General features: G+C 38.3%; 1 protein-coding gene across 1 annotated transcript in view; it reads left to right on the top strand.

Moving 5' to 3' along the window:
* The window catches only part of LOC306855744 (netrin-G2-like), a 71,914-nt gene extending 52,897 nt beyond the window's left edge, over positions 1–19,017 (top strand). Inside the window, exons 6-8 of the mRNA XM_079394576.1 lie at positions 11,925–12,092; positions 14,299–14,433; positions 17,860–19,017. Of these exons, the coding sequence (XP_079250702.1) occupies positions 11,925–12,092; positions 14,299–14,433; positions 17,860–18,077 (521 nt within the window). The 3' untranslated portion in view covers positions 18,078–19,017. The remainder of the gene's footprint in view (positions 1–11,924; positions 12,093–14,298; positions 14,434–17,859) is intronic.
* Positions 19,018–21,872: the final 2,855 nt, after the last annotated feature.

Consider the following 21,872-nt stretch of genomic DNA (forward strand, 5'->3'; position numbering starts at 1 on the left):
TGCACTAGCAGAGCTTGATGATGATGTAATGTGCCTTAATCCAACAGAGCGCCATCTGCAACTACATGAGCGCACACACGCAAACACACATGCATACTGACAATCTGCATTAAACCGAAGCTTCATAATCTAGCAGCATCTCACTTAAGACCTCTGATATTACAAATGTGCTCCGGCTAGATAAACTGATGACGCACTGGAGATGACTGAAATGACTGCCATCATTTCTGCAATATCAGACACACACGTGTTTTTCTCATTCTTGACTTGTTGCACTGAACTGGCAAACGTGAAGACATCTTTAGCTGAAATAAAATAATAAAAATATAAAATCACTGTATTTATGATAATTAAACTGCATGCACTGATTTAATGCAATTTTAGAAATTTTAGTATTTTAAGAAATGTGTTGTTACTACATACTGCATCACATTTAAAGAAAATTGTGGGCAATATCAGGGTTGTGCGTCATTCAAAATTGAGTTGAAAATTAAATCCAAATTCATTTTTTGAATTTAATATAGCACATAGGATGAATTGAAATTCAGATTTGATATTTCAAAGTTTATCAAAACAAACTGAATGCTTTTAAGTTTAAAATGTTCTAAAAGACTTTAAGCTTGAAGGCATTTAGAATGATAGATAGATAGATAGAACGATAGATAGATAGATAGACAGACAGACAGACAGAACGATAGATAGATAGATAGACAGACAGACAGACAGAACGATAGATAGATAGATAGACAGACAGACAGAACGATAGATAGACAGACAGACCGACAGACCGACAGACCGACAGAACGACAGACAGACAGAACGACAGACAGACAGACAGACAGACAGACAGACAGACAGACAGACAGACAGACAGATAGATAGATAGATAGATAGATAGATAGATAGATAGATAGATAGATAGATAGATAGATAGATAGATAGATAGATAGATAGATAGATAGATAGATAGATAGATAGATTGGAGCCGATTATTCTGAATTTTGCACAACCCTGCACGGTAAGCAGTATGCTAGTACCCCATTCTGAATATTTTAATACACAGATTGAACATGAATTGAATTCATAACCGCGTCTGCAGTGCAGAATGGGATTCCAGTTGACACTAGCGCCCCCCCCCCCATGTGAAAACTAGATTTAAAATCCAAGCGGTTTTGTGAAGCTCAGCACTTTGTGTGTGTGCGTATATTCTATGCTGACTCTGGTTTCTCTAACCCGTTTCTATTACACTCACCCCGCAAATCCCATTAGATGCCCCTCCTGAACACCATCTCCCACCAGCTGAAATAGAGCCTAAGACACTTTATACCACCATGGAAGCCCCACCCCCTGCCACACCCCCTTCTCATATTCTCAGAGAGGACATGTCCCACAAAGCCACACCCCTGGAGGAAGGGCCTGTTCACACACATATAGAAAGCAAAGGTAAGTTACAGGCACTAGTTTGTGTGTGTGCTAGTGTTGTTAGTATGCTATAGAAGCTTCTTTCAAACACTTGTTTTGGCAGTCAAAGCACTGTAGCCAAGCCAAGAGCTCAGCGACTCTGCTGCCAGTAAGTCATCTACTCAAACGTACCCCTAGAGGATTGTGGGTAACGGTTCCAAAGCAGTGTGCGCAGTGGGAAATCAATGCTCAATTAGACAGTGTTTTCCCCTGTCAAAATATAGAGTGACTTTGCATCTTTCAGCACAAAGCGGATTAGGGCAGGCTGCGAATATATATATAAAACAAAGAACCACCGCACACACACACACACACTCATTGATCGAAGCGCGCATACGCACCCGAGGAATGAATACTGCATGACGTTTAATGAGTAAACGAGAACTCCAGCTCGAGCTCAAATCTGAATACGTCAAGCTGGCATGAAAAAACAGAGGGGGGGAATAAAGCGCTCAGCTGAGATGCGAGACAGAGAAGCTCCTCGGATGGATTTAATAAAGGTGGAGATCTTTAGATTCCCAGGAGGATACAGCGTACGTGTGTTGATGAAATTACGGCATGGTCGTTGTTTACACGCAAGTGTGTCTGTGTACCTCAAACAACACCGATCTGTCGTTTGAGATTAATTGCTGTTTGGATTGTCTGTTTAACGTCATATGCCAATTTTAATGTGTTTAGGTACTACATACACCCTTGCAACCAAATAGAAGATCACTAAGAAGGGCAGTCACTTTAGTTTGAAACTAGATTCAAATCACATCAATAAAGCACAGACATAAATTAAACCAATAATTGCCCTTTAGATGTTTCCATTGCACAGCTGATTCCATGAAATGCAAGAAAACAAATGGGTAAATGATAATGTGACTGAAAGTTAAGCTTAATATTGATGAGTTAAATAAAACTAAAAATTTTAAATATTACACACATATATAAATCTCTTATTTTCTAAAACTGGTCTGGCAGAATTTTATCCAAAGGAACTAGTAAAGATAACTGTCAAAAAAGTAGACAATGAGAATATACACAAAAAAAGGAGGTGGTAATATGTAATTTAGATTTTTCATTGAGATGTGACTTCTTGTTGGTGTTATGCCATTCTGACATAGCAAGATTTTTAAAGCCTAAGTGACATTTTCTTCTTTTTGATAAACTACAGTTCCCCACAGACATAATAACCAACCCAAGCACCCAGGACAAAACATGTTTCCTGTTGAAAAAGAGAGGACACACCATGGAGAAATTAAGAAACAGCCCATTGAAGGTATTGTTGGGCCGTCAAGATTTTGGCTGACTTCTAGTATTGTGGTAGATGTGGTTTTGGTGACCTTTTGCTAACCTGTGGTTAATAATGAAAAGTGTATTAGAGACCACAGAGGAGTTTTGCGGTCTATGGCTGCTATAGATGAAGATCATTGTGATTGAGTATAGTGTGAAAGTCCTATGATGAATGTACAGGTTGTTAATTCTGGCTATTCTGCTTGGTTTTCATTAGCTGTTTGTAAAGCACAACACGGTGTATGTGTTTGTGTCTATATACCAATTTTCTGATTATCTGAATGATTGCACCCAAGCATTCCCTACACCGCCCCCAGTAGAGGATTCTGGGAAGGGTGAGGAGATTTCTGGAAGGAAAGAGAGGATTTCTGGGAAGCATGTAGAAGAATCTGTTGGGCCAATGCCAAAATCTGCAGTGTCAATTCCAGAGCCTGTCAAGCCTATATCGGTATTTTATGAGCCAATACAGAAATCTCATGAATCAATAACAAAATATCATGAACCAATTCAGAAATCCCATGATCCAATAGTAAATCTTCACAAGACAGTACCAGAATCTCATGACCCAATAATGAAACCTCATGAGCCAACAGTAAATCGACATGAGCCAATGGTGAAACTTCATGAGCCAGTGCATAAAACTCATGAGCCAATAGTGAATCCTCATGAACCAATAGTTAAACCTCATGAGCTAGTGCATAAATCTCATGAGCCAGCAGTACACCATCATGAGGCAGTGCATAAACCTCGTGATCCAATAGTGAATCCTCACAAGCCAATAGTGAATCCTCATGAGCCAATAGTGAATCCTCATGAGCCAATAGTGAATCGTCATGAATCAATAGTTAAACCTCATGAGCTAGTGCATAAAACTCATGAGCCAGCAGTACACCATCATGAGGCAGTGCATAAACCTCATGATCCAATAGTGAATCCCCACAAGCCAATGGCGAATCCTCATGAGCCAACAGTGAATTCACATGAGCCAGTGCATAAATCTCATGAGGCAATAGTGAATCCTCATGAGCCAATGGTGAAACACCATGAGCCAATGCACAAACCTCATGAGTCAATAGTAAAACCTCATGAGCCAATAGTACATCACCATGAGGCAATGCATAAACCTCATGATCCAGTAGTGAAAACTCATGATCCAATAGTGAATTCTTACAAGCCGATAGTGAATCCTCATGAGCCAATAGTGAATCCTCATGGACCAGTAGTACATCATCATGAGGCAATTCATAAACCTCATGATCCAATAGTGAATCCCCACAAGCCAATGGTGAATCCTCATGAGCCAATAGCGAATTCACATGAGCCAGTGCATAAACCTCATGAGGCAATAGTGAATCCTCATGAGCCAATGGTGAAACACCATGAGCCAATGCACAAACCTCATGAGCCAATAGTAAAATCTCATGAGCCAATAGTACATCACCATGAGGCAATGCATAAACCTCATGAGCCAATAGTAAAATCTCATGAGCCAATAGAAGGAATACATAAACCTCACGATCCAGTAGTGAAAACTCATGATCCAATAGTGAATCCTTACAAGCCAATAGTGAATCCTCATGAGCCAATAGTGAATCCTCATGGACCAATAGTACATCATCATGAGGCAATTCATAAACCTCGTGATCCAATAGTGAATCCTCACAAGCCAATAGTGAATCCTCATGAGCCAATAGTGAATCCTCATGAGCCAATAGTGAATCGTCATGAATCAATAGTTAAACCTCATGAGCTAGTGCATAAAACTCATGAGCCAGCAGTACACCATCATGAGGCAGTGCATAAACCTCATGATCCAATAGTGAATCCCCACAAGCCAATGGCGAATCCTCATGAGCCAACAGTGAATTCACATGAGCCAGTGCATAAACCTCATGAGGTAATAGTGAATCCTCATGAACCGATGGTGAAACACCATGAGCCAATGCACAAACCTCATGAGTCAATAGTAAAACCTCATGAGTCAATAGAAAAACCTCATGAGCCAATAGTACATCACCATGAGGCAATGCATAAACCTCGTGATCCAGTAGTGAAAACTCATGATCCAATATTGAATCCTTACAAGCTGATAGTGAATCCTCATGAGCCAATAGTGAATCCTCATGGACCAATAGTACATCACCACGAGGCAATGCATAAACCTCATGAGCCAATAGTAAAATCTCATGAGCCAATAATACATCACCATGAGGCAATGCATAAACCTCATGATCCAGTAGTGAAAACTCATGATACAATAGTGAATCCTTACAAGCCAATAGTGAATCCTCATGAGCCAATAGTGAATCCTCATGGACCAGTAGTACATCATCATGAGGCAATTCATAAACCTCATGATCCAATAGTGAATCCTCACGAGCCAATAGTGAATCCTCATGAGCCAATAGTGAATCCTCATGGACCAGTAGTACATCATCATGAGGCAATTCATAAACCTCATGATTCAATAGTGAATCCTCACAAGCCAATATTGAATCCTCATGAGCCAATAGTGAATCCTCATGGGCCAGTTGTACATCATCATGAGGCAATTCATAAATCTCATGATCCAATAGTGAATCCTCACGAGCAAATAGTGAATCCTCATGAGCCCATAGTGAATCCTCATGAGCCGATTCATAAACCTCATGAGTCAATTCTGAAACCTCGTGAGCCAATGCATAAACCTCATGATCCAATAGTGAATTCTCATAACGAAATAGTAAATACTCACACACCGATAGTGAATCCTCATGAGACAATTCATAAACCTCATGAGTCAACTGTGAAACCTCATGAGCCAATTCATAAAGCTCATGAGCCAGAGAAACCTCATGAGCCAATAGAACATCATCATGAGCCAATGAATAAAGCTCATGAGCCAGAGAAACCTCATGAGCCAATAGTACATCATCATGAGCCAATGCATAAACCTCATGAGTCAATAGTGAAACCTCACGAGCCAATGATGAAACACCATGAGCCAATGCATAAACCTCATGAGTCAATAGTACATCATCACAAATCTATGCATAAACCTCATGAGCCAATAGTACATCATCATGAGCCTATGCATAAACCTCATGAGCCAATGGTGAAACACCATGAGCTAATGCCTCATGAGCCAATAGTACATCATCATGAGGCAATGCATAAACCTCATGAGCCAGTAGTGAAATCTCATGAGCCAATGCATAAACCTCATCAGCCAATAGTACATAATCATGAGGCAATGCATAAACCTCATGAGCCAGTAGTGAAAGCTCATGAACCAATAGTACATCATCATGAGGCAATGCATAAACCTCATCAGCCAATAGTGCAACCTCATGAATCAATATTAGAATCTCATGGACACATACCAACACAGCCAAAAAGGGAATCTCATAAACCAGTACCAGAGTCAGAGACAATGCATGGATCTGTGCTGCCAAAAGTAGAGATAGTTTCATCAGTACACATGCCACATGAATCAGTACCAAAGCATCACATCTCAGGACCAAAATATGAGGATATAAAGTCAGTCCTACAGAAACTAAAGGAGTCAGAAGAAGGAAAGACAAAAGAAGAGGAGGAATGGTCTCATAAACACACAGCTGCTGGAGGTATGGCTCAGCTGATAGTTTCAAACAGCCTGTAGTACAGAATGTAGAACAAACCTGTGGATTGCTCAGTTCTTCTCTTTGCTCGTCTAGACCCACACAAACACTCAGAAGAGCACGGTAAAGGAGAGAGTGAAGTAAAACCCATTCATAAGTGGGAGAGAGAAGATGAAGAGAATAAGAAAGGTATCCATGGTGTGAGGTCGACTAAGAGCACATTGTGTGGCTGGTTAAGTCTTACTGCGTATGTATAGTAGTCATTAGAATCCACATTAGCAAGGAGCTGCATTAGCTTCTGTAGTCTGCCACTTTAGGCTGTATATATAAATATATTATAGTATACATGGTTGGTATTGATTTTTTGTGCCTGTTAAATGTCTCAAACAATGATTCTGTTCCCCTCCCTTAAACATGTGGATGGATAGCTGGAGATTTGCTTGTCGTAGACTCAATTTGCTTTGCTTGTTGTAGTAGGTTTCTAGTAGAACATATTGTATAAAATAAGACTTTTCATTCTCTGAAGCTCTTCTGAAGTTCTTACTATCTGGAGGGCAACAGATTGTACAGCTAAAAGGCATCATATATGACGACTTCAAAGGTGAGAAAAATTTTTAAATGAGCTGAGAAAATGTGGACAGAGATTTTAAAGTATTTATCACACTATTTTAAAAAATTAGGGAATGTAGAAGACTTTAAAATTCTAGATTCTACAACTCGAATTCTGGAAATGTTGGGACATTTTTTAAATTTGAATAAAATGAAAACTAAAGACTTTCAAACCACATGAGCCAATATTTTATTTACAATAGAACAGAGAACATAGCAAATGTTTAAACGGAGAAATTTTACACTTTTATCCACTAAATGAGCTCATTTGAAATATGATGCTTGCTACAGGTCTCAAAAAAGTTGGCACGGGGACAACAAAGGGCTGAAAAAGCAAGAAATTTTGAAAAGATTCAGCTGGGAGAACATCTAACAACTAATTAAGTTAATTGACATCAGGTCTGTAACATGATTAGCTATAAAAGGGATGTCTTATAGAGAATTTCTTATAGAGTCTCTCAGAAGTAAAGATGGGCAGAGGCTCTCTAATCTGTGAAAGAGTGTGTAAAAAGATTGTGGAATAATTTAAAAACAACGTTCCTCAACATCAAATTGCAAAGGCTTTGTAAATCTCATCATCTACAATGCATAACATCATCAAACGATTCAGAGAAACTGGAGAAATCTCTGTGCGTAAGGGACAAGGCAGAAGACCTTTGTTGGATGCCCGTGGTCTTCGGGCCCTCAGACGACACTGCATCACTCATCGGCATGATTCTGTCATTGACATTACTAAATGGGCCCAGGAATACTTCCAGAAACCACTGTCGGTAAACACAATCCGCCGTGCCATCTGCAGATGCCAACTAAATCTCTATCATGCAAAAAGGAAGCCATATGTGAACATGGTCCAGAAGTGCCGTCGTGTCCTGTGGGCCAAGGCTCATTTAAAATGGACTGTTTCAAAGTGGAAAAGTGTTCTATGGTCAGACGAGTCCAAATTTGACATTCTTGTTGGAAATCACGGACGCTGTGTTCTCCGGGCTCAAGAGGAGGGAGACCTTCAAGCGTGTTATCAGCGTTCAGTTCAAAAGCCAGCATCTCTGATGGTATGGGGGTGCATAAGTGCATATGGTATGGGCAGCTTGCATGTTTTGGAAGGCACTATGAATGCTGAAAGGTATATAAAGGTTTTAGAGCAACATATGCTCCCCTCCAGATGACATCTATTTCGGGGAAGGCCTTGTGTATTTCAACAGGACAATGCAAAACCACATACTGCAGCTATTACAACACTTGGCTTCGTAGTAGAAGTGGCCTGCCTACAGTCCAGATCTTTCACCTATAGAGAACATTTGGCGCATCATTAAACAAAAAATACGTCAAAGACGACCATGAATTATTCAGCAGATGGAAACATATATCAGGCAAGAATGGGACCAAATTCCAACACCAAAAACTCCAGAAACTCATAACCTCAATGCCCAGACGTCTTCAAACTGTTTTGAAAAGAAGAGGAGATGCTACACCATGGTAAACACGACCCCGTCCCAACTATTTTGAGACCTGTAGCAGGCATCAAATTTGAAATTAGCTAATTTTTTGCATCAAATTAAAAAAATTCTGTTTAAACATTTATGTTATCTATGTTTGATTGTGAATAAATATTGGCTCATGTGATGTGAAAGTCTTTTAGTTTTCATTTTATTCAAATTTAAAAAATGTCCCAACATTTCCAAAATTCGGGTTATAATCAACAACCTTCGATTCAGTTGGGTTCGAGAACTCACTGTAGTTCATACAACTCAAACACTAAAATGTTTTAGTCTCTAGAACTGTAGTTAATGAGTTGTGTGGAACCGTGAGTTATTCAGAAGCACTAAGTAACTAAACAGTTCTACTCAGAATGTTACAGTGTTTCTGAATGAATTTTCATTTTTAATTTAACTTTCATTGATGTACTGTAGAAAGTTCATGCTGCTGCATTTTTTTTAATGAATCAAGGAGAGTAATAGAACACAGTAGTCAGGGTACCATCATATTTAAAAGATGTTTTGCCATATTTTGCGACAGGACAGATAAGAATTGACAGGAAGCAAAGTGGGGGGTTCGGGAAAGGAACCTCGAGTCGGGATTCGAACATGGGATGCCGTAGCGTAACAGCACTGTATTTCGGCATGCTGCCCACAAGGCTATCGGCGCAGACATATTTAATTTTTGACAGAAATGAAAACAAGGCTGTGAGGGATAGAAGTACAGTGTGTTCAATCGATTGTACTGTTGTTTAACAACATACCGACTGTCAACTGACCGAACATCTTTCCAAAAGACTTTCAGTAGACAAAAATTCCACAACAAAAGCTTTGAAAGTTGTAAGTTTTGAAAATTATTTGTGATCTAGGGCCTTCATACAGCGCATGCACTCGCAGCCTTGTCTTCAATATGCCATCGAACTTACTAAGGTCTATAATTGGGCTTTAGTTCAATAGAGGTACAGGTAACTGTGAAGAGTTCTAGAACACATTTCAGTGCAGAAGATGTGAATTAATAGCTAGTACTTTAGATAGTTCTAGAACACGTGATGTTGAGAGCTCAAAAACATCAAACTCCAACTGGCTGAGTTTGATGTTTCTCAGCATGTCACTCCCTGTCTCCAACGTTCTAACTCTCATTAATCCCTTCATCCCTGCTTCTCTCTATTACGTGTGATATATAAGGTAAGTGTGTTGTGATCAGCTTGTGTGTGTGTGTGTGTGTAACTCTCATTTATATTTCATTAATTTGTCTGTTCCTATGTGCTGAGACACATGGGCTCTGTACTGAGTTCTCACTCTCTAGCTTTTAAAGTGCACATAAATATTTGAAAGACACGTCTAAACTGATAAAAAAAATTCTGAAATAGCTAAGAATTCGTAAAGCTGATTAAATGGTCTGGTTAATATGCATTTACACATGCATTTGTATAGGTTTACTTGTATATTAAATACAATTAGATTACTGTTTTGCCTTTAATTTTACTCAAACTGACGCATACTGCAATTGCAACATCAGGAACATTAGATTTAGCTATACAATCTTAACTATGTTTAAATGGTTAACTGTGTTTAAAAAGTTTAAAGGGGACATAACACACACAGTTTCACCCAATCTCATGTTAATCTTGAGTACCTATAGAGTAGTATTGCATCCTTCATATCTCTAAAAAGTCTTTAGTTTTATCATATTTATAAAAGAAAGATACAGCTTTACGATTCTCTCCGTAAAAAGCTGAGCTCCTGGAGGAGTGCCATTGGCGGAGTTAAAGAGTGACGAGCACTTAAGCGCCGATCGCCAACAAAACACATACATTTGATGCCGTTTCACTTACCATCTGCAGTTCTGAATCATGACCGGGATCTTTTATAGCTGTGACTTCTCCATTTTTCAGTATCAAACGATGTGCAAATCCAGCATCGAACTGGGCCTTGTTTATAAAACATTCGTCAACAAAACACTTGAGAAACTCCATTGCTGCCCCGAAAAAACTGCTTCCACTGTTTACGTAACACTGGGTTCTTCGGGAAGCTGAACAAGGTTATCTTTCCCTGACAACCAAAAACACACTTCTTTAGAGACATTCTTCCCGAGCGAGTCCTGTGCGGCGCTGCCGAATGAAGCGCGTTGATGGACACGTACTTGCTCTCGCTCTGGTCGATGCATGAACGAGCGCGTTCTTCCGGGAGTAATGCCCATATAAGGAATTCCACCCTTGTTTATGTCATGAAGAGTCATGACCGAAAAAAACTCTCCGAAACTTGTACGAACCCGGAAGTAAGATTTTTGGCTATACACCCATATTGTTTTTTGAAACTTTGTCTATGCTTAGCATTACAATCCAACACTTTAACAGTGTAAACAACTCTGAATGCATGAAACAGCATTGTACCCCCCCCCCCCCTTTTAAAAGAACAGAATTTATTTGAAACCAAAATCTTTTGTAACTTTCTACGTCTTAACTGTCAATTTTGATCAATTAAATGCAACCTTACTGAACAAAAGTAGTACTTTCTTTCAAAAATACATCTTGTCGGCGCCAACAGCCTCGTGGTTAGTGCGCCAACATATAGCGCAACTGCGCTCACAGCGACTCGAGTTCGATTCCCGTCTCGAGGTCCTTTGCCGATCCCGCCCACCTCTCTCTCCCCGCCCACCTCTACTGTCCTGTCCCAATAAAGGCAGAAAAAAAACATCTTATATCTTACTATGTACACCTCCACTTTCTAGAACATTGTATCTACCACATTGAGGTCAAAGTGTAACGCTTGGCAGGCACTGGGTCAGATTCTATAAAAGGAGCGACACTGAATGTGGTTCATTGATGCACTAGACACTGATTCGCTGTGAGTGACAGAAAGAAACAGACACGAAAGAAAGATACAGGACAGGTGTGAATGGGAACTGGGAGAAACCCAGCAGTTTGACAAAAAAGATCTGCTTCAGAAGACGAAGAAACAGCTGTTTTAGAAAAACATCTGTCATCAGATTTCCCAACATCCCTTGAGCACACGCACACATACACACGCTTACAAATGCCACACACACATACACACGTGCACGAGGTGTGAGAAAGACTCCCGTAAGAGTGTGTGAGATATCGCCCTGTCAGCAACACACACAAACACCCACACACACATCTTCATTTCAGCCGTCAATACTTTGGGCGCAGAAGGAAAGACACAAAGTGAAGCAAAAAAAAGAGTCAATAGCTCATCATTGATTCAGCATTGAGATTGATGTAGTCTGAATGTCATACTCTAACATTCACAACACAAAACCTCCTAGTCCACCCAGAGCATTTAAACTAAACTGCAATTTTTTTTATTATTTTTTAAAATCATCATGATTATGATGTCATAAGCTCATTAACATATACCCACTCACATTTACATATTTCATTTCGCATCTCATTATCTCTCGGAACTCTTCTCTCATTCTTTTAACCCTTCTTTACTTTAAAATGTAAAGTGTTTAAGCTGACATTTCTCTCTTAATTGTCAGATTGTGAATGTAACGGACACTCGAATCGCTGCAGTTACATCGACTTCCTGAACATAGTCACGTGTGTGAGCTGCAAACACAACACGCGTGGTCAGAACTGCGAACACTGTCGCATGGGCTTCTACAAAAACACCTCTGCAGAGCCTGATGATGAGAATGTGTGTATCGGTGAGTAACAGTGTACATTTTATATCTGAAATGTGCACAAATCTTGTGCAAAACAAATTAAATCACTGGCTCAAGCAATACTGTATCTCAAACAGTATGAATGGCATTAGCAATGCCAAGGTCACGGGTTCAATTCCCAGATGCTAAAACAAATAAAAAAGGTCTTTAATACAACTTTTTGAAATAAAAGTCCATTTTAACTTGAAAAAATTATGACAGAAACATAGCACTTCTCAAAGTAATTTTTTGGTTGTTTTCCAAAAATGAAAAATAGTTTTGACATTTATAATTCATATGAGCAATTTGGCCTTTTTTGTGTGGATCTTATTTGTTTTTGATGGTTGAACTACTTATGGATCTACGCACCGCCATAAGTTTATGCACTTCATTGGAGTTGTGCTTGTGGCTGGCTCTATGCTTTTCCAGTCTCTTAATCTTGAATTGTATATGTTTTTATGAATTCAATTAAACACAAAATTAAAATATTTAATGCATCCATTAAGGCTGTAAAACTAAGGAGGGCAGTGCTATACAATGCACGGTCTTTGGTGGCTGATTCATTTAGTCAGTTTTAGACACTAAAAACAATTCAGCAAAAAATGACTCAGATTACGAGCGTTAATCTTTAAAGAGCGCCTGTCCCAACAGTTAGGAATCTGCATTAAAAAAAAAAAAACCCCAAAGGAGACAGCAAATCCCTCTAATTGAAACAAAAGAGACATACTTGAAGAAAAATAATAAGGACGTAATCAGTAGAAAGTTATACACAGATAGCTGAATAAGGGAAGAAAGAAAGAAAAAATGCAACTGTGCTGGACGCCACGGTCAGCAAAGTTAAACTGCAACATTATCATCCTGGGAGCGTCATATTAGAGATTCCCAGCGGTCCTCAAATAAACTTCCAGAAATAAACCCGGATGTGACAGCTCTTATATCAGCACGACGCTGAGAGTACCAGGATGGAGAAGGGAGTCCATCTGCTGCATGAGGAGGCAGGGCGCGGGGTAAATGAAAGCGTGCTGTGAAGTCAGCACAAATGAACTCGCCCTCATCGGGTGTGTGCCAGGTGCCAACATGGCACAGGGTCAACACCAAGATCTCCATGAGGAGAACATTTACCTCATCCTGAGCTCACAATAGCACTGAGTTTACAGTGACTATTTTCAAGAGTTCTCACGGAAGTGCAGTAATTCATTCTAATGCAGTTGGCTGCAGCCCAATGCAAAATATTGATGTGTATAAAAATATCAGTAGATAGTTTCTAAAAATAAGAAAACATCAAAATGATTAATTTGCAGCTACCTTACACTATAAAATAGATGCAAAACATTAAATTGAATTTTTATGTTTTTGTGCAGCGTATGCAAAACTTCATGACGTGACTTTTTTTAAAGGCTTTTTGCAGCTATTAAGACATTATAGTTATTTTATGGGCTTTTTATGCTAAATGCTATTTAACAAAACCAAGTGATTATTTTTCTTGCACACTTTGTTGATATTCTTTGTTAACTGTTCACAAAATGCATTAAAACTAAATTGTATCAACATTCACAATTACAATTTATAATGATTATTACCAATTTTCTTAAAGAAATTTTCAAGCATTTCCTACTGTTAATTAAGATATAGTGTGAAGCATGTTCATTCAACTTATAAATACAATCTTTCCAACTAAGCTTGAACACAACATAAAACTATACTGTTGCTCAATATCAGATGGTCGACTGATATATCGACCGATATATCAGCCGATATATACAGATTTTTATTTTGACAGCACTATAACGGAAGATATATGAATGCACAGAACTCCCATTCTACAGCTTCGTTAGTTTATCGCCATATTGTTCATCGGCCACCCTGCTCTCTAAGATATCAGCAACGGCCATCAAAACATCCACATTGGTCGACCACATCTCAATATAAACAAATAGCATATTTATTCTTTCTAACCACAAAAAAGCAACTACACAATGCAAACAAAGCTTAAGTATGCACTAAGATGACATTTTTATGAATAAATATAACGGCCTCAAGTGCATGCAAGACAAATCTGTCACATGTGCATAGCAACATTAATGCATGCAGAACTGCCAACAACAACAAAACCAATTAAATAAGGAAACCACTTAGCCTTTTTGGCACATGTAATGTTTTAAACGTTCAACCCTCCCCCCCCTAACTAATTCTCTTTCTTTCTTTTCAGAGTGTAACTGTAATTCGATGGGCTCGTTGCACGACCGCTGTAATGGTACCGGCTTCTGTCAGTGTAAAGAGGGCACTACAGGAGTCAAATGTGATGACTGTCTCCCCGGTTACTATTGGAAACAGGGCTGTTTCCGTAAGTACCTCCCAGATTCATTAACCACTTCCTAATCAGACTTCATTCAACTCTCCAATCTAATAAAAAAATCAAGGTCAAAGTGTACAATCGCCTCTCCATTCTTCTCAGCCAATTTCAAGTTTAAATCAGATATTAATTGGCTCAGTCCTTTACAAGGCTTTTGTTTCGCAGTCATACGTTTTTACACCATGCAATTAAAGCGGCGTTAATTCTACTTTTGAATGACAGAGAAAGAAGAAAGATGTTTTAAAGGAATAGTTCACCCAAAAATGAAAATTTGCTCACCTTCAGACCAAACGAGATCCAGATGAGTTTGTTTCTTAATCAGATTTGGAGAAATGTAGCATTCCATCACTTGCTCACCAATGGATCCTCTGAAGTGGATGGGTGCCGTCAGAATGAGAGTCCAAACAGCTGATAAAAACATCAGAATAATCCACACCACTCCAGTCCATCAGTTAATGTCTTGTGAAGCCAAAAGCTGTGTTTGTAAGAAACAAATGCATCATTAAGATGTTTTAACTGCAAACCATTGCTTTTGGCTAAAATACAAGTCTATAATCAATAATATTGCTTTCTCTAGTGAAAAAGTAATCTTGTCTGAATCAGAAGCGAAATAGACACAGATCAAGCACCGTTTATAAGCCAAAACAGTCCACAACAGCTCTAAACAAATATATTTTGTTCTTAGAGGACAACAGGGGATGAACAAGCATTATTATGGATCATTTCACTTCGCAAGACGTTAACTGTTGGACTTCTGTGGAGTCTGATGGAGTTGTGTTGTGGATTATTGTGATTGCTTAAGGCTGGCTGCACACTAGAGGATTTTAAGCCCGATTTTAAGGCCGATTTGCAAGGGGGGGGTGGCCCGATTCACAGCTTATCGCAATTTTTTGTCCAAAAATCCTCTATTGTGTGGTGTCATTATGATTATTTATCCGCTCCCAATTGAGACGGAGCGTCGCCAAACTCAAAACTCTTAATCGGGCTGCCTCTGACGAGATACTCGCGATAGCCAATGAGAGCAAGCAAGCGTCACTCACCGGATGTTGCATGCTTCTATAGCTGAAACCTGGCAGCCACAAACATGCTGTGAAAGCAGAGAACATCACCCATATTCTTTTGTATACTTTGTTTTTCACTGTGAAACAGTGTTTGTTTTTCTTCTCTAGTCATGTTTGATCTCACAAGTCTCCGTGAGATCACGGGTCACTGTGAAATCGTTCCTACGATCAACAAGTGTGCGGTCTGCTCGAATCATCTAGTGTGCGCGTTCAGAGGATTATAAGGCTATAAATCGGTTGAACTGTCTTCATGTCTGTGGCCTCCCATGGTTTTAAAATCTAGTGTGCAGCCAGCTTTAAAATGTGTAGTCACACCATCTACCAGCAATGTAACATTTTGACACTGGGCTACTAGAGACCATTTTACCTTTTGTTTAAAAAAAATGCAGTTTCTGATTCAAACATTGGAATTTGTTCCAAGTTGTGTAGCACAAAAAAGGGGTGTGGTCTCATAATGAAGAGGGTGGGATTTATTTGATTTGATAACCCTTATCACGATGCATTAGATATTTACCGCACATTACTGGTGTCTAATGGGTTTGGCTATTTGTGTATTCAAATGATGTGCTGCCATGCAGATTCTAAGCAGCCCTTGTTCATTGGAAACTGGTTTGTGGGGTAATGATCACATTTGTACCTGGATTCCCATGGTGGTCTTAGAAGCCCTGCGCACAGCATTTTCCCCGTGATCCATCTTTAAGATGAAACAGGCCCATGGCCTGAACCGCTAGCACTGTGAGAAGGGAAAACAGAGGAGAATCCATTAGGGACACACTTCCGGAGCTGGATTAGTCAAAGTCTTCAAATAGATTAGTTTCGTTCTTTGGTTAAGTGGATCTGCATGCAGCGAGTATTTACTGGCTCTAGTAAATGCAGAGGATGAGCCGTTTGGTTAATGGAGTAAGTTTTTACATAGTTTAGGCAAGTCTTTAAGAAGTTTTTGTATTACTATCTCATGACCTTTTCAGTTTTGCAAAAAAAGACCATTTAACCCTTCACATACAATCTTTTCCTGGGTTATATTTAGAACAGCACACTTAAAGCTTAATTAATTATCTGTACACAATACACTGCCTATTTTTAAAGTCTTTTCATGGGAGTAGATTGGCACTGAGTGTTATTTTCTTCACAATTTGATTTACCTGTAGAATCATGTAGTTTTTCATCTGGAAATCCTCTGAAATCTTATACCATCAAAAAAAAAGATAAATACTGTGACAAATATTACTTAGCATTAATTCTTCACTCTGGAAATGGAAGTCAAGGCGAACATGTTGCACTGTGGGATTCAGTGCTCAGTGTAATGTAGTAGTAGGTCACCCAGGTATTATATGCATAGTGTATACTGCAGAAACAGAAAACGTATATGGTAGTATGTTATTCTGAACATGGCCATAGTCATCCTCCTCTTTATCATTTTCTGTCCTTTCTCTCACACACACACTCATTGTTCACTGCTGAGGCAGTTTGGGGTCAGGTGTGCAGCACCTGGTCTCATTAGTACCCAGACTTCTGCGACCCATTGCGGCTTTTTAATGACACCAGACGCCCATGTTAAATACGACACAGATACAAGCCACTGAGCAAATGATCGTGGCCCTGTGTGTGTGAGAGAGAGGCACTGCACTACACTACCGGCCAAAAGTTTGGAATAATTTAGATTTTGATACGTTTTTCAAAGAAGTCTCTTTTGGTCATATCACAGCTAGAAATTAAGTATTTTTACAACTTAAAAAAACTGTTTTCTATTTAAATATATTTTCAAATGTAATTGTATTGCTGTGATGAAAGCTGAATTTACAGCATCTTCAGTGTCACATGATCCTTCGGAAATCAGTCTAATATGTTACTCAAGAAACATTTCTGATTATTATCAATGTTGAAAACAGTTGTGCTGCTTCATATTTTTGTGAAAACCGTATTTCATTTTGTTTCAGCATTCTTTAATGAATAGAAAGTTCAGAAGAACAGCATTTATTTGAAATAGAAATCTTTTCTAACATTATGAATGTCTTTGGATCAATCGTTCTTGCTGAATTAAAAGGTATTGTATCATGGTTTCTACAAAAAAAAAGAAAAGTGAAGCAGCACAACTGTTTCAACATTGATAATAATCAGAAATGTTTCTTGAGCAGCAAATCAGCATATTATTATGATTTCTGAAGACTCATGCGACGCTTAAGACTAAAAATAAGAAATTACATTTTAAAATAAATTTTACTTTTAAATTGTAATATTTCACAATATTACTGTATTTTTGATCAAATAAATGCAGAGGATTAAAAAGATGTTAATTATTCCAAACTACAGGGTGTATTTGCTTTAACATAACTTGTACATAACTTTTTCTCCACAGTGAACGTGTGTGACGATGAGTTACTCTTGTGCCAGAACGGGGGGACGTGCGTTCAGAATCAGCGCTGTAGCTGTCCGCCGGACTTTAAGGGTGTTTTGTGCCAACAGTCGCGCTGCGACGGAGGCAAAAAATGCAACGGTGCCAGCGCACTCACACTGAGCCTGGCACTTCTACTCTGCCCGCTCCTCGCCACCCTGCTGGGCCCCGCCGCCTCCTGAGAGAACCCTGCTTCCCCACCAGCGGGCCCCGAGAGGGCCAGATGCTCAGCATCGCCCTCTACAGGGTGCAGAACGCCCTCCAGGACAACAAGAATGAGAAACAAAGACTCTGGAAGAGCTGGAAATCAATGCGCCTCACATATATGCTGAGGATGAATAATACCAAAAACACATACACTACACACACAATATCAACAAGAAGTGAGCTTCTTGTGCAATAGCTGCGAAATGTAATACAAACCACACTTCCTTCACTCTGATTGGTCAATGTAGTGGCGTGTCCTCACAGTGATCAAAGACGACGAAGTTTTCAGGAAAGATTTTTTTTTTTTTACACTCCCTCGCTGCAGTTTTTAACATTCAGATGTATGTAATGAGCACTCACTGTTATTCGCTAAAAAGCAAAGATTATGATATTATTGTGATATTTGTTATATCATGACTATTAAGATTTTAGGCACTGTACTGCTGGTTGTTATAGGAATGTCTGTCGCCACAGTTAGAGATCATTGATATTTATGAAGTATTGGGGACACGAACACGCTATTCAACTCGCAAAAGAAGATATCTAATCAAATGGAATTATTATAAACCCACATTATTTGACTATTTTTGGTAGAGAATATTTTTGCTTTGGATCTATATAAGAGGCAAACGTTTTTATTACACTGTAAACTTTACAGCACACTTATAGTACGAGAATCTATAAGGTAGAGTTTACACTGTCAGGTATTATGGAGGATGAATTTCAAGTCAAGTTGAGCTTTATTTACGCACTAAATGTACCAAGCAGAATTTATTAGATGGCAAACTCAACTGAAATGTATGGGATGGGGGTTATTACACTTTATGGTGAACAGATTTACAAAACTAAAAGAACTGAATGACATTTTATGGCACTGTAAACATTACAGTAAATGTGACTGTTACTTGGCCATGTTTGAGTTGTTTCTGTGTGGATCATTTCTTCAGCACCACATAAAATCAGATTTCATAACAATAACTTTAAAAACACATCATTTAAGCATAATTCAAATGTATTCCCATTTACTCTTTATGACCTGTAACTTTCAAGAAATAAATATGCTTGTGTTGTAATTTTTTTAATATTACTGTAAATGGGAATAAAAGGGTTTTCTTCCCTATAAAAGGGAAGTAAAAACCTAAAATTTCCCTGAGTACCCAGAAAAGCTCTATATAAATGTAACAAATTATTATTATTATTATAAAATTATTAACTGTAATGGCAAATGTTCAAACAATATTTCATCAAACAGCTAATAATACCATAAAATACTCACTGGTGTTTATGCTGTTGTTTTCCCTCCAAGATGATGTCACTTCCTATTGGATGATGACATTAAGAAAATGACTTTTGTTAGTTAAAAGCATTTTGCAAAAGATTAAGAGTATAGAAAGTGATATTGGAGAAAAGTAAAAAAAAATTGTGAGTTTACTATTTTATCCAGTATATTAAGGGGTCTTGTATAATTGATAACAAACAAAACCAATGTTTCCAAGAAAACGCATTTTGATTGTAATAATTTGATTTAAAAATGAGAAAAAAAACCTGGAATATTTCTTAATTAATTGTCAGTTTATAATTTTACGAATTAGTAAAGAACGGGCAATGACCAAAATTGCAACATGCACATAAACCAGCAAACAAAATGATTTAAAATTCATTTCATTATCATATTGTGACTACAGAACTTACCTAATATGATGTCTATCTTATTTCATCCACTATATTAAGACAGCATGGTACGAGTGACCCAATCAAATCTTCTACTGACTCTTATATAACAGTCGTAGAGGGACCCAGAGAGAGTTTTATATTTACTTTGGTCTATGCGGTCACCAGCTTTATGAAATATCTGAAAATGACACCCGAGCCAGTGAGACAACAAACGGGATGCTGCTCCAATAATGTAAAATTACAATAAAAGCAAGATTCCAGGCCTTGCTTACCCGGCATCTTTCAGACGAGAGAAAAATGCTGCGTCACGTCACACCTGAGAGAATCAAGCTTTTACCCTAGTCAGCCGCCATTGATTACCTTCCTCAGAATATCAATAATGCACACAGGAAGGATACGTCAAGATAGGTCTATATGAGTCCAAAGCTTCATTCTCACCACCATCTGACAGAAACATGATTTGAACCATTAAGCACATACAAACAGGTCATAATAAGTTACCGTGGGAATGAGAGTGGCTAAATGACCTTATTTAACACATAATGATTTTCAACAATAGCAAATCAATAATAGCATACGCCATTTAAAGTAAACTTATTGCAAATGTAGTTAAATGTAAAAATACCATCTCTCTATCATGGTTCCACCACAAAACTGTGTTAATCTCTAAAGGTTTCTACTGAGGTTTTTGGCCACACATTGTATGGACCTGCACAGTCCTGTTTTAGGGAGTATAATATACAGTTGCTTTGCCCTAAAACTGGGGCAAGTCAAACAGGTGTAAACCTAGAAACATTGCGCCCCCTAGTGGTGAAATGCACATTTTACATCTACTACCCTCAATTTAAAAATGGGGTTCTTCCGTCTCCTCAAGCTGCACTGAAAGTTTTTGGTGGCCGCCAGAACGAATTTTTGTCCTGACCTGCCAAAGCCGTATTTGAACATTTCATGTGATTTATGACTGATGTAAATGACTGCTACGCTTGTGATAGCACACATGTTAACTGAGGGAGAGAGAGCAGAGAGCCCTTACCCATGCACTCTCTCTGGGCCTGTTTACACCTGCTCACTTCATGCAACTGACATGATAGCGAAATATCAGAAGACTAATTCCATGTTTCATGCACACATTCGGAGATTTATTTATTTTCTAAACTGAATTACGGTGTTAAAAAATAAAAAAACAAGCGTTCCGCACATGCAACTAACATAAAACACACTTTCAATAAAAGAAAGGATTTAACCTTAATAATAATAATAAAATACTTAGCCTTAATAAGCAACAGTAGCCTAAAATCCTTTACTTTAGACTGAGTGAGGTGAAACCAGCCACAAAGCAATTTGTTAGCCAGCTGCTGATTTTATTCAGATGTATGATACAAAATAAGACTAGTTAATATAAACTTTTTAATGCTACTTTTAAATGCTTTCTCAGTATTGATATAATTATAATGTCTAGCAAAGAAGGATCCTATCTTACAAAAATATGAAAGCCAGTTTTATTATATTCCCTGACAGTGGCTGTTTTTTCTTTCATGAATAAATATAATTAAAAATCAAACTGTTTCTTTGTATTTATTTTAGTTATGGTCAGTATTGGGTTTGCAGATCACGTGGGGAGGGTGACCGTCAGCCACCAGAGAAAAAAGACCTTTTTTGACCCAGGAAAAACCCTGTTATGTAAGCTAGTTTGTCATTGTAACGTACTGTTTTATTATTGTTGTGCTTTTTAATTAAGAATAACAATGAATCCATCTTTTGCTTTAGTCTTAATAAGTGAAAGGTGTATAGATATAAGCAAAACAGACAATGATCTTTTCTTGTAAAACGTGACACCAAGATCAGAATTTGAAAGTGAAAGTAAAAGCGCACGAAAAAGTTAAATGTTTTTTCCTGTTCACAAAATTTAAATCACAAATAATACGGATGAAAAAGAAAGTTTGTTACCATTTAAATATAAACTATGATAAAAGTTCATCAGCATGAATTGATTAATCAAATGTTGTAGCAAAAAAAAACAACTGAGAAAGTAAGTCGCAAAAGTGTGACCAGTCTAGAGCTGTACCTAATTTTGTGACTAGATCTTTTCATCCATT

This window comes from Barbus barbus (assembly GCF_936440315.1).
Source record: "Barbus barbus genome assembly, chromosome: 36".
Lineage (NCBI taxonomy): Eukaryota > Metazoa > Chordata > Actinopteri > Cypriniformes > Cyprinidae > Barbus > Barbus barbus.